The following is a 13,773-nucleotide window of genomic DNA, read 5'->3' as shown; positions in this document are numbered from 1 at the left end:
CTGTGAAGCCTAATTGGCTTAATTTAGAGCTCCAAACTGAATCATCTAAGGCCAGGAAAGTGACTGGGCTTCTACCAGTAGTTACCACATCCCCTTAGTGGGGCTGCCATGAATAAAATAGATGAATCTGCTCGATGTTCAATGAAATCACAATTGACAGGCGCTTTCAAAGGCTGCTGTTTATCCTAAATAACTGTCTGTTAGAACAATCTTACCGATGTGAGATAGATGGTGCTTTGGTGCACTGGATCAAGAAGCTTCAATCAGGCTCAAAAGTGCGTGCAAACCCCACATTTGATTCAGAAAAGTCAGCTTCCATAACAGAGATGTTGCCAGGTTGCATGATCTTGACTAGATCTTTTAAAAAGGAAATGCCACATGCTTACGTTGACATCAAGAGGGCTTGAACACCTGTCTCCCACCCCCACCCCCCTCATCCTCAGTCACTACTCTTGAAGCAGGGAGGTGGTGCAGGCACAAAACGTGTTTGACACGAATTAAAAAAAAAAAAAAGACATTCATACCCATGTTCACAAATGAATAAGACAAAATGCAGTGATGAGAGCCAATTCCCACAGCTAAAGAATTACAAGTAATAACTTGTGGAATGATGCCAATTTGAGGTGAAAAAAAATTCAACCAAGTTTATCACCAACTTTTTTGATAATTAGCCCAATAGTTTTTTGTGTGTAAGTCTGGCAAAACAACAGATGTGGGTGTCAACATTCTTAGTGAAGGTAATGATTCAGAATTATCAGCTAGGTTTGAATAAGTGGTGTTTAAGATTTGTTTATCCACCTTTTATATACATTAAAGTTTTTATAAGGAAAGCTATAACAAGCTCTTAAAGTAGTAGAACAAATTCTACTGTTCTAGTTATTAATTCCACCACCAATGTTCTTTGGAAAGAAGTTGCATTATCTCCTTGCACAACAGTGTGCAACTGTTAATATCCCTGCAGTTTTTCCCACAAAAACACTGGACTGCACAGGAGAAATACATTAAATATCAGGGAGGCCATATTTAGGTAATAAACATTGGCCTTGGCCTGACCTGACGAGCAACAGACAGTGGCCCTTGGTCCGTCCACCTACGTGTGACCTGGAGAAGATCAGCACAAGTTCCTCCTCAGGTGATGTAACTAAGGGTTAAAACCAAGCACTAATGGTTCCAAGCTTCACCCAGCCGCAGGCTTTCTGCGAGGAGGACTCAGACCAGCCATGGCAGGCTTCAGCGCCGAGGTGAAAAACAATGGAAAAATTGCGGGAAAACTGCAAGCAGCTGATAAGGAAACACAGCCCCTGCAAGGGAGAACCAGGTGACAAACATGAATTGTTTGCCAGTATTTTTTCCTCCCTTTTCAATTTGCCTGCTGTATGAAACGTCTGAGGAAGTAATCCCTGAGCTTCATTCCAGTTCCTCCTGTCTGACACAGAGGTCGTCGTCCGCCTCCCTCACACCCTTTAACATTGTCAATGGATGCTGCATGCTCCATTAAACAGCCACTTAATATGGATGACCAAAGCTCACCCAGCAACCCAAAACCTCCCACTCAGACAACTGCAAACAGAAAAACAGTGAAGAGAATTTGAATACACCAAAGTACTGCAAGCACACTTTCTTTTGTCTGCATGTGAAATAAGCACGCCGGATGGTGTGGCGACTCCTGAGATTATTGGATTCAACAGATGCTGACACATTCAGTTGTATGAGTTGTCACAGAAAATGTGCACTGTAAAATTCATCTGTGCACCTTTGCATCTTACGCGGTTCCATAGATGAGACACTCGGAGTTAAGGTTAATAATTGAAACCAAAGGTGAGGCCAACTACACCACTGAAAATATGGTTGCAGTGTGTCTCTATTTTATCTTATTCACACAGTCACAATTAGCTTAAAGGGAACAACAGTAGCCCACCACAGAAGCTCTACCTGTTGTTGCAACAATGCCTACTTTCTATTTTCTTTGCAATTCTTTGCTCCTGAGTGTCTTGCAAAAAACAAAACAAAAACAGCAATCTCACATCGAAAAGACATTTGTTTTCTTACAAGTGCAACTCAAAAGAATCTGAACTCACTTGCAAATTTCACGTTTGTTTGTTGCACCCATCTCCACTCCCACCCCGCAAAACCTGATCTCCTCTAGAGTTACAAGAAAAGACTTCTTAGCACTGCATTACATGGTGGTAGCAGTCCCTGTGACAGCGCCACAGACATAATTCCAATAAGTTGTCTAAATTAAATGACTACTTTTCATCCTGGGGACACAAAGTGACAATTCTATGAGAATGTTTGGGTTAAAGTTGGAGTAAATTGGGAGATCCGAACACCCTTCCTTCCTTGGTTGTGCTTTGGAAAATATTGTTGGTTAGGTTAATATTGTGAAACTGGGAGTTATAAATGAGACTTAGCCAGCATGTTAGCACCCATTTCCTGCTGCAAAGTCCAATAGTTCTTAGCACCAACCACCACCCAAACCTGCCCCCTGCTGGGGACTTTCTTGGGCTATAACAACAGTGACCTCCATCCATCATGTGACCACGTTGAACCAGGGTATTTGTGAGCCCACCGTGAAAAAGAATCCTAATTGATTTACATCAGCAGCACTGTTTCTGTGGTTCAGCCACATAGTCATAACACATCACACGGTGCCAACACACAAGGCATCATTAAGATGTTGTGTAACCTCATGTCTTTTCATGCCCTACACACACTGGCTTGCTAATAAATGTCATCACCTTACATCTTTTGCCTCGTAGTATGACAGGAAACTTCATCATTTGACAGAACGTGGGTTTTAATGCCAGTTTAACCTGGCGATTACGCCGCTCTTGAGCTTTGGCCAACACTGTTTTAAAGTTGCTCGGATAAAAATGTCAACTAAAATTCATTGCCTGGCACACTATAAAACAGATATGTGCAGTAAAGCTCCTGGGTACTGTGATAAAAACAATGTTGATCTCTGGCAAACACAGACACTGTTCCCCCCTCAGGACACGGGAGCAGGAGAGGCTAAATTCATTAACTACAGCACAACTTGTGTATAATTAAGTCAAGTGAACTGTAGGCAGAAATCATACATACAACAGGAGTGCAAAACAAATTATCTTCATTACCAAGGTCCAGTTGTTGATAAAAAAAGTTTCTCCTGTTCTAATGATATATCATTTGTCAATAGCAAAATAGAAAGGTCTTTTAAAAGTGTGTGTAAACTGGAGGACTGTAATCATGTTGTCTTTGTGCTTGTCAACTGGCATTTCGAAATCTGTGCTCCATGCTAAAAGGCTGACCTTTACCTCTTTCCCCCAGGCGCGCTCTCCTACAAGTTATTGGAGTCGTTTCTCAACTGTGAAGTCAAATTCATGTTGTGAGCCCCGTGTCGTGACCTCCATTTACTTTCCAGAGAAGACTCACTTGGCTTCAGTGGTTAAGAGGTCCAATTAGAGAGTGTTTGTAGTTCCTCAGGTTTTAATTTCTACAGACCACCTCCTATGCACCACCCACCCTCACCACCTCGCTCTGCTGTGCTGTCACCACCTGGCAACACCAGCGAAAGAAAGGGTCTCAAAATCCTTAACACCTCCACAAAAGTGCAACGTGGCAGCTTACATTTATTTATATTCACTTGTGTTATGTTGTGTTGGGGGGGAAGGGGGGGTTGTGCCTGCATGTGTGTTTTGTTTTGTTTTTTTTTCACTGCAGGACACAACTGTGTCGCTCGATGACAAACAAGAAGCGGCACAGAAAGCAATTTCTAATTCAAGCGAGAGTGACAGAGTGAACAGGAGGGAGGGGGCACGACCCAATATAAATGATTCTTGCTCGTACTATAGCCCCAGGATTCTACGTCAAGCTTAACTAATGTGCAATTAAGCTTTAAACTGAGAGAAAATCACCTTGTAAAAACATTTGTCAAGTGAACTGTTTTTCTGTTCTGGGTTGCTAATTAACAAGAGGATGGGAAGAGGGGTTTGTTTGTGAGTGTATTTACATATACATGAAGAAAATAAATATCTGCACTGTTAGGAAAGAGCATTACCAAATCCCCTTCATATGTCTCTATTAGACAGCACTGACATGTAGTCCCTATCATTAAGCAATAATAGTTTACTTTACAGCTCATGAACTACAGTATCAACAAATTAAGCCCAGTGGTAGTGCTGGATGCCAAGTGGAGCATTGTGGGGGGGGGCTGAGGGAAGGCGGGAAGGGAGGAGAATGCAAGGCTTTATTGTGTCTGTCACATTAAACGATATTGCAGCCACACTCAGAGTAATGAAGATCACTTCTAAAGTCATTTAAAAGTCAAATCATCACTGTCTGTGAATATCAATGACGTGTAATAGAAAGAGCATGCCTGAGGCTGGAGAGGAGGATGAGGGAGAGAAAGAGGAGGGAGTCTGGGCAGTGGGAGTCAGGAGTCAGGCAGTTGGCACCCCCACCGCGGACCGAGAGGTGATAGATAAAACAATGAGGCTGGAGCTGCTGTGCGGCTTGGGAGAGGAGAGTGCACACAGGAAATATTTGCAAGCTTTGACATGCTACATATATAGAAGCCTCTGTGTGTGTGCGTGTGTGTGTGTGCGCGTGCGGATTCCAGCAGATGGATGAGACCGAGGCCGCCGACATGAAGGTGGAGGACTCCCAAGTGTGGGTTCCTGCCGAGGAGCCCATCGTTAACCCAGCCTTCCTCTTCAACTCCAAGATCTGGGAGATTTGCCAGGAGCTGCCCATCCACTGGATCCATCCCTCCCCCCTGAGTGGTGAGAGCAGGGGGCACCTCCGCCTCTAAACACAGACTATTAACACTCAGTGGAGGGCATCCCACAGGTCACACGGACACCCATAGAGACTGCAGCAGTGAACAATGAATTCACATCCTTGGAAGTGAAAAGCCTCAACACCACATTGTAAAAACATGCCTTTCTACATAAAAGTACCGCATTCAAAGCACTTGAATCAGAAGAATCTGAATCAGAATTTCTTTATTGTCATCACACAGAATACATGAAAACACGCCAGCAGTCTTGGCAGTGCGTTTACACAGCACTTAGAAAATAATAAGTTTAAAAGTATCAAGTTTATGTGCTATCACCAAACTAACTTCCTCCCCAAAGGACACTTGACTGCCAGATCAAATTTTGTAAAAGTAATCATTCTACACATTTAAGCAGCATTTTTACCTCTCAGGCAGGACGGTGGTGCAGTGGTTAGCACTGTGCCTCACGGCAAGAAGGTTCGGGGCATGGGATCTTCCTGTGTAGAGTCCCTGTTCCTGCGTGGGTTCTCTCCAGTACTCCAGCTTCCTCCCACAGTCCAAAGACAACAAGAGGAATCTACACGAATTGATACTGGCGTGGATGTGAGTGTGAATGGTTGTCTGTCCATAGCCCCTTTCACACTGCACCAAAAACGCAGCTCATCCTCTGAAAGGGTCGACTCGGCATTTCGACCCGCGTCGGTCGACTCGGGTGTTTAGCGGCTCGGCTCGGCTCGCCTGCAGTGTGCAACGCGCAACCCGCGTCGTCTCACGCGACCTTCCTGTCGCATCCTGATTTTGTCACTGTGCCGCCTGTCAGGCTTCGCCATAGCTTCTTCGGCTGCCTTCCAGACTCGCCAAAAACTCTATCCTCCTTCGCTGCATTAGCGACATTTTCCAATCTGCGCCGAGTTTGTATGCTTTGCAAAAGAGACAACATTGCAAGGCACGCAAGGACAACGCCAACATTTGACTCGGCGACGTCCATGTTGTTGTTTGTTTACATCTCAGTGTTCCGGCGCACGTTTATGTGTAATGATGACGTTGTCAGCGCGATGACGTACAAGAGAGAAACACAGGTACGCAGCCCTCACAGCAAGAGTTCAGACCCGGGTCTTCTGGAAGCTTTAGGGCGCGCTAATGCCGAGCAAACGTGGGTCCAAAACCCCGCGTTGACACGCGTTTTTCAGTGTGAAAAGGGTATATATGTGTTGACCCTGCGATAGACTGGCGACCCGTCTAGGATGAACCCCACCCCACGCCTAGTGGCGGCTGGGATAGGCTCCAGCCCACCTGCACCCCTTAACAGGAATAAGCAGTATTATTATTATTATTATTATTAGCAGTAGTAGTAATAGTAGAAGTACATATGGAGAGAGAAATATAAGCTCATGGCAGGACCCATATGGCTCCTGGGTAGCTGTGCTCTTACATAATAAGATATCAAAAGAAAAAAAAGAAAAACACCCCGAGTCAAGTTCAGAGGAAAACATTTCATCATGCTTTTCTGTATAAAGAGGACTTTCTATATGATTGGATTTTTATCATAAATCTGTTCACATATAAACAACATGTAAAGCCAGCAGTGGATTTTAAATACTTTATAGGTTTTGCACCGCAGAAAGATGCAACATATAAATTAGTTACTGAGCTCTGAAATAAGGAAAGCATCCTGTTGTTGGTGGATATCCAGTCCTCCCAAAATATCTGAGAAAAATATGTACTGTATATGACATGGGAAGGAACTGTGTAAAAGCCTTTATTATTGTGATAAGGTCTTCAGCCTAGAGTCACAGTCATCTCTTGATAGTCCTCTGGTCCTGTTCTTGAATGGTTTTCAGTGTGCATGGGATGTGTCAGTCAACAATGTAGCTCGAGTCATGTGGTGGAGTCCCTCTCTAATGAAAGGTTCTTCTGATGGTCATTTCCTTTGCGTGCAAATTTTCTCAAAAGAATGTGTAGGCTTTACTAATTAGGATCTGTGAAAGTGCTTGTTTGTATCACAACAACAACACCATTGTTTGACAGCAGCATGAAAAATCTAAGAATGACTTCCAGCATATTTCTGTTAGTAATTAACATCAAGCCACTGGAGTCGAGTGTACAAGCCAACATTTAATCTTTTTACATTGAAGCAACAATGAAAATCAGTTGCAATCTGTAAACATTTCCTCTCTGCGTTAAGATGCTGAAATCCATGAGATGGAAAATGTGGATGCGCCTGATGCGGAGTTGCCAGGTCAGCGCTTCGCCCGTGACGTCCTGGACCATGTCCCTGTGAATGATTATGTAAGTGGAGCCCCTCTGCACCATGTCAACCAAAGACCCCACCGTAAGATACAGTAGAACCACTTCAATTAGCTTCAGCTCTGCCTCCACTCCTTCTGCATATAAATCGCTCACTAATTGATGTTAGAACTGACTTTGTGCACCAGAGGGCATAGCAATAGCTCTATATATCTGTTTAAGTAAGGCCAGTTCATTGAAGACTCCCTTAATGTCTCCCCATTAATTGAGAGGAATATCCAGCCTTTCAAAGGCAGCAACTTGTGCCTAAAGCGCCTGTTAGCGCCTTTTTCACTTCCTTTTTCAATTCCTTTTTCCGAGGCAGAGGAAAGTACGTTACAAAGCTGCACTCTCAAGGTCACCCTTTCCTGTACCAATAACTTACATTTCTTGAAAATACTTGATTTATCAAAGCATATTAAATAAATGGGAAGGCCAAGTGGCATGTTTTGGTGCTCAGTATATAAACTACTCAATACTGTCTGATTAATTATCCATGACTCTGATGGAAAACATCACAAGCTCACACATAGTAAACAGGAACTATTTGCTTGTACTTTCAGTCCGAATATACCATAACCCACATGCCCATATAACGCTCCCAAGATAACCCAAAACACAAACACACACATTCCTCCCTCGCAGGTCTATCTCATCCTCAGAGCACCAAGAGATGCACAGAGAAATGAGACATCCTATAATGATGACATTTATCAGGTCCGTCCCAGAAACTCCTCCCCCTCAACTCCTCAGTTTCACCCAGCTTCTCTCCGTCTTCTCCCTCATCATCTGCAGCAGGAGAGGCAGCGCTATGCAATTAAAACATACCAAGGGATGAAAAACTCTGCAATCCTTTTGAAATGTTCAGCTGAGTAATGCATACTAGCACAATCCATCCCAGCACAACATCCAAACACAGCGTTTGTGGGTCCAGCGATAACAAAGGGCTTTGTGACCAAGCAGAGGACAGGCAGCAATCTGTAATTGGGAGACTGAACTCCGGCTCATGCCAGCGGGACGCCGCATGTTAGCCAAACCCTTTTTTCCCCCCCACAATTCATGTATAAGTAGTCAGAAAACACCTTCAACTAACACACAAATAGTCTGCCACTCCCACACACACACACACACACACACACACACACACACACACACACACACATCCTTTCATCTATCAGAAGAAGTACAAATACTTTGTTACTGTACTTTGGAGTTTTCAGGGAAAATTGTAAATTTAATCCTCTTACAACTTTATATTTTATGACACATATATGTACTCTGTACTCCTTGTGTTTTCAAAATAACTAAACTGCAAGTTTTAATGCATTTGAGCAAATTTTATGAAGTATTTTCATTTTGTATCATTGAACATCTGCCCCATATTAAAGAAGTAGTTCACCCAAAAATAATAATTTGCTTCTGAATTACTCCGATGTCTGTCTAGATGTCTTGCGTGCATGAAGAATTTATTTTCTCTCTTCATGACTTCTTGGTGAAACCAGGATTCATAAGATGCTAGTTTCATACTCTTAGCTGGAAGCTAATGGAGGCCAAAAACAGCAAAACTATACAAATCCTCCATTTATAGACCCTAAAACACACCATCCAGTTTGATACAAGTCTTCTTTATCCAGTCATTTGCTAAGTACTTCACTAATACTTTGATATTAAAGAGTTCCGGTTCGACACTGTGGCATAAACAGAACCTTTCCTCCATCTTGTTCACTGGCTGGACAGCGGGGTAGAGGGAGAACTGAGGTTTGGTCTTATATTAATAATAATATTTCTCCTACTTCTTGTGTTGATATAATATCGATTGTTATCCATCCATCCATCCATTTCCTATTCTCCTTATCCGTTGAGGGTCACAGGGGCTGGAACCTATTCCAGCTGACATTGGGCGAGAGGCGGGGTTCACCCTGGATGGGTCGCCAGTCCATCACAGGGCCATCAGGAGCAATTAGGGGCTCAGTATCTTGCTCAGGGATACTTGGACACGGTCAGTGGGGGAAGTGAGCTTAGAACCAGCAACCCTCTGGCCACTCTGCCTCTTAGCCATGCCACCAAGCAATGTTTGATATTTTCAGTATATTTTTCGATTTCATTTGAATTCATCATGATTTCATCACCTTCCAATTGTATTATATTATGCCAATATATAACTTCTGCTTCACGACGCTTTCAAAAACAGGGCACTTCTACTTTTACCAGTGTATATATGTGCACCTTTGCCCATTTGTCATACACACATGAAAACCATGCACTCCCTTCCTCTTAGTTTCATAAATCTGAGATTCAGCACCGCTTCTCTCCACATTGCACCTTTGTAAAGCAGGATAATCGTTTGAGTCCTTGTGACAGAAGGTGGCAGATATATGAAGCTGACCTTTGCCATGGCTGCCATGTCAGAGAGCAGCGTGTATCCGAGGTGGCTCGGGAAATTTCAAACTGAATAACTGCCATCTGACAAGGCTGAAGAGATTGTACCACTGTCCTTGACCCGTATAGCAAGGATGGGCTCTCAATAAGAAGTGACCTCAGTGAGGAAAAGGTTCACGCATGCAAAGATGTGTCTGCCTGTATCTAAACAGTTGTATTGTGTGTTAATAAACATGCTGTGCAGACACTCAGGGTTGCACAAGATTGATAGGGATGTATAACAAAGCAAACAAAGCTTCAGAAATTCTTGATACAGTGAGTGTGTGTGTGTGTGTGTGCACTGTTTATACAGGAACTGCGATAATATTTACAATGAAGCTAAAGCTTGTCATGGAGGTAAACTGTCACAGTTTACACGAATAAATTACTATCTCCTTTTTCAATTACATTCTTTTTCATTCCGTCTCACTGCAGAGATGAAAATCAGAGAACAGGAAAAGCAGCAAATCATTTTCTTATGTTGCACTGTCCTGTGTGTCTACATGCAAACCCCTTTTCAAATACAAAGCAGGGCAAGAAACAGAAATGTTATCTCTGCCGCTCTGATCCTGGAATGAAAGTGATGAGGATTCTATGAGATTTAATAACACAACCAGGCATGTGTGCTTCAAGCTCATGAAGAGCGGTGATCAGCGTGTGTGAAATAACGCCAACAAGTGTGGAGATTAGAGGAGTCGAGCTTTGATTTGTTACATCTTATTGAATGGCTGACGCAGATTTCTACTCTGCAGACTCATTCATATCCAGCGCCTCATATTATGCACGGAGGTGTCTATGTGCAGGCGTGTGTGTGAATGTGTTTGCATGTGTATGCGGGATGAAATCAGATGCAGCAAGGGGGTAATGGCTTTTACTCTTCATTAATGCTGCTTGTTTGTGAGTGACTGCCTTAGATTTCCCAAGGTGAACCATTCTTATCACCGCAGCATGCCACTAGAGACGACAACTCAAAGCCAGAGTGATTAATATGTACCCTCCGTTTTAAAAGGATAGCTCTGATTAATTGTCTTTAAGGTACAATGCTGCCTATTCGATGGTTTCTTTTTAAGAAAAAAAAAAGCAGCATCATTTGAATAAAATATTTTTTGTCATTTTCCAAGCCCCAGATTTTGTAACCAGTTCTGTCTGTGAGAAGCAGATAAGATAATCGTTGGTCCATTGACAGCTTTCGTGTTGTTTCTATAAAAGATTGTTGCCTGGAAGCTGATGACCTGAAACTTGACTGGAACAATAAATCATTAAAAGCCTGCCTTCGCTTTTCATAGCAATAAATCAAACCCACCTATCCAAGATATCATCTGTTCCAGCCTTTCTATGTGTTTTAAGTCTGTAATTTCATCCTATTTATCAACGCTCACATCAAATTCATGGCGAACTTTTTTTTTTCTCCTTGTGGGAAATGTATTGTTATGTGATTGCAGATGACTACAGAAAGGAATTCAAAATAAGATATAAACCTCCGTGATCGACTCTGACTCAAGAGTGGATTCAAGGGAACTGCTAATTCCCACACTTAATGTAGCAGGGTGGGGGGTGGGGGGGGCTAGTGGGACCATGTGCTCCTACGGGTCCTGTCATCTTAAACAATTCCCACACATTTTCTATTCCCAGCAGAGGATGTGTTTTGTTCCGCACTATTGCCCGTAGCTGAGTCATTGTAAGCGCTCGCAAAGAATTATGCCACTTTGTTCTGAATGTGCAGTCAGCACAGGCCCGTCAACCCCTGGATCCGAGCAGTTTAACGAGACAGAGCTGGATTGTCTCCGAGGATTAATTTACTAAAAGAGATTGAAATGTGGTCAAATACAGACTGAGGGCAGTTGCTGTCTCAACTCTCGCGGTGAGTTAAGTGGCACTTCTCCGAACCCCATTAGGAGTTGCTCATGATCAAAGGCATGGCACTCAGCCCCCATGAGTCTATGAGGGCATGAACCAGCCAGCACAATGGAGAAATCCAAGGGCCATTAAATCTACCCAATTTACCTTTCGTTTGGGTTTCAATTGGCCCCTCTATAAATTCAGAGGCAGCCAGCAAGAGCAAATGAAAGAATCCTTGTTAGGCGATCATTAGTCTGCTAATTGCTTTAGGAATGTGCCATGCACTTAAAGTCAAGGTCAGGGGGAGGGTGCCTAGACGTGGGGCGCTCTAATTTGAATGCTCTATCGGAGGAGGGGCAGCCATTTTGGCGCAGACTGTGGGCTTCAGTCGAGGGAGTTAAGAGGTCAAAGATGAAAGAAACAGTGTAATTATGCTGGTAACTAAGAGTGTTGGAGCATTTGGACTGAAGATGGTAGAGAGGCTGTGGATCTGGGATTGAGCAATACGGCTCTCGCCGGCATAACAGAAAGGTCAAGGTTATTGTATCATGTTTTATTCTGCTGGAGCTTAAATCAAGCCAGCATTCTTTGACTGCTATCTCGATCTCTTTGTCATAGTCATCAAACACGGTGCAACTTTGCATCAAATCTGATCTTTTCACTCTTGTTTGGTTTGTACATTCATTCGTTGTGACCTACAACCAAAGCAGGCTCATCAATTCACACTTGCCTTTTTCTGTTTTGTTTTTTTTTCTTCTTTTTGCCCTTGCCTTTAGAGGACTGGCATTTGTGTGTGACTGTAACCCTGCCCAATCCTGTGTTCTCTGCAGAGAGATGTTGGAATAGAGCTGGATAACCGTCTGGATGACCGCGGGTATTGCTGCCAGCACTGTCGCCGTGGTTACCACCACTGCCGTCGCTACCATGAGCCCCTGGGTGGATTCAACCCGTGGCCTTACTACTACCAAGGAGGCCGGGTCATCTGTCAGATTGTCATGCCCTGCAACTGGTGGATCGCCCGAATGCTGGGGAGGATTTGAGGAGGGTGTGAGCTCTCTAGGAACTAAACTGTTGGTGTTGTTAACAGTTGGGAAACTAAAGTAGTCCAAAATTATTCCCCACTCTTGGTCAATGGAGCACTTAGTAAGACTAAAGCCCATTTGGAGCATCTCTCTCAAAAGGCATCACTCATTTCCAGCTGCATATCAGATATCTTCTAAATATATTCCTCAATCCAGTATCTCCTTATTTTTCTCCGTAGTCTTTTTTTTGTGTGTACTTTCTAGGTTCCAGAACGTCCTACATACTGTGGTGTAATGAAATGTACATACAGTATAACAATCTTGAAGCTGTGCTATCATTTTAGATATTTAACAATTTATTTTCCCCCTCTTTTAAGAACATTTTATTATTGCTTTTATAACAGAAAGCAGAGGAAAAAACGGTGACCAAACACATCCTCTTAGAGCTACACATAATTGAGTCAACATTTCACTCTGACTCTGAACAAACATGTTAGGTCTCACGCTACTTATTAGATGCACACACACACACACACACACACACACACGTATACACACGTGGGAAATGAAATAAAACAAAACTAAAATAGAACATGCAGAGATGAGCCTTCATATGCAAATGAAGAATGAAAAAAGACCCTAACAAGCAGTGAAAACAAAGATAACGATAATCACAATAACGCGCTCATACAGAGTCACATCATACAACATCCTTAAGCTGTGAAGCTGCTAAACTCCAGGCATCAACAGCTTCCCCGCTGCCCTCATGTACTTTAACAAATCTTTTCTATTTTTTTTTTTTTATTGCATGTGTCTGTGCGCGTCGAAACACGAGACGTCGCATGATAGAGACGCGCAGACCTTGGCTGTCCTTTTTGATGTTGTGTTATCCTCCTTTCTTTTCACTCTTGTTGCCATCCACGCGTTGCTTTACATGGTGCAACTGTGCAAACTGTTTCTTCTCACCGAGACGGTTTAAAGCTGCAACAGTACATCTCAATCTGTCAAGCTGAAATAATTATCCACAACTAAGAGATAAGCAAGCACGATAAGCATTTGTAATTGACACACTCGCGTCAGAATAACAAGGTGCACAGATGCCCAAGAGTATTCAAGCTATGTGAGATATTCCAAAGTTACAGAGAGAGAGAGCGTCTTGCTGTCACACTTTTGCTTTGAAGTCCTCTGTATATTTCTATCTCTTTCCTGATTTCTTCTAATTAAAATTTCATTGTATGAATAATCTCAGTTGTCCTTTCGTATTTAAAACAATATGATTGCCTTCAAAGAAACGTAATACCCCAGGGTGTTTGGGTAAAAAGCTGATGCAGTGTGGGTTTCATCTCATGCAATCCATAGAATAGAACTTGTTCTTTTCATTAGTCACACAGTTCATTAGCAGACACATTAAATAAAAAGAAATCTGTCAAGAAAAACAAGATGTTATTG

At 42.8% G+C, this 13,773-nt stretch overlaps 1 protein-coding gene across 1 annotated transcript in view; it reads left to right on the top strand.

The window, feature by feature from the left end:
* Nucleotides 1-13,564, top strand: part of tnmd (tenomodulin) — a 55,925-nt gene extending 42,361 nt beyond the window's left edge. The window contains exons 6-8 of the mRNA XM_086222002.1: nucleotides 4,601-4,763; nucleotides 6,945-7,048; nucleotides 12,133-13,564. Of these exons, the coding sequence (XP_086078128.1) occupies nucleotides 4,601-4,763; nucleotides 6,945-7,048; nucleotides 12,133-12,342 (477 nt within the window). The 3' untranslated portion in view covers nucleotides 12,343-13,564. The remainder of the gene's footprint in view (nucleotides 1-4,600; nucleotides 4,764-6,944; nucleotides 7,049-12,132) is intronic.
* Nucleotides 13,565-13,773: the final 209 nt, after the last annotated feature.

Source organism: Aulostomus chinensis, chromosome 13 (genome assembly GCF_037954235.1).
Source record: "Aulostomus chinensis isolate RoL2024-O1b breed Wild chromosome 13, RoL_Achi_v1.0, whole genome shotgun sequence".
Taxonomy (NCBI): Eukaryota; Metazoa; Chordata; class Actinopteri; order Syngnathiformes; family Aulostomidae; genus Aulostomus; species Aulostomus chinensis.
The sequence above is the reverse complement of the archived record's forward strand: the minus strand, read 5'-3'. Positions and strand labels throughout refer to the sequence as shown.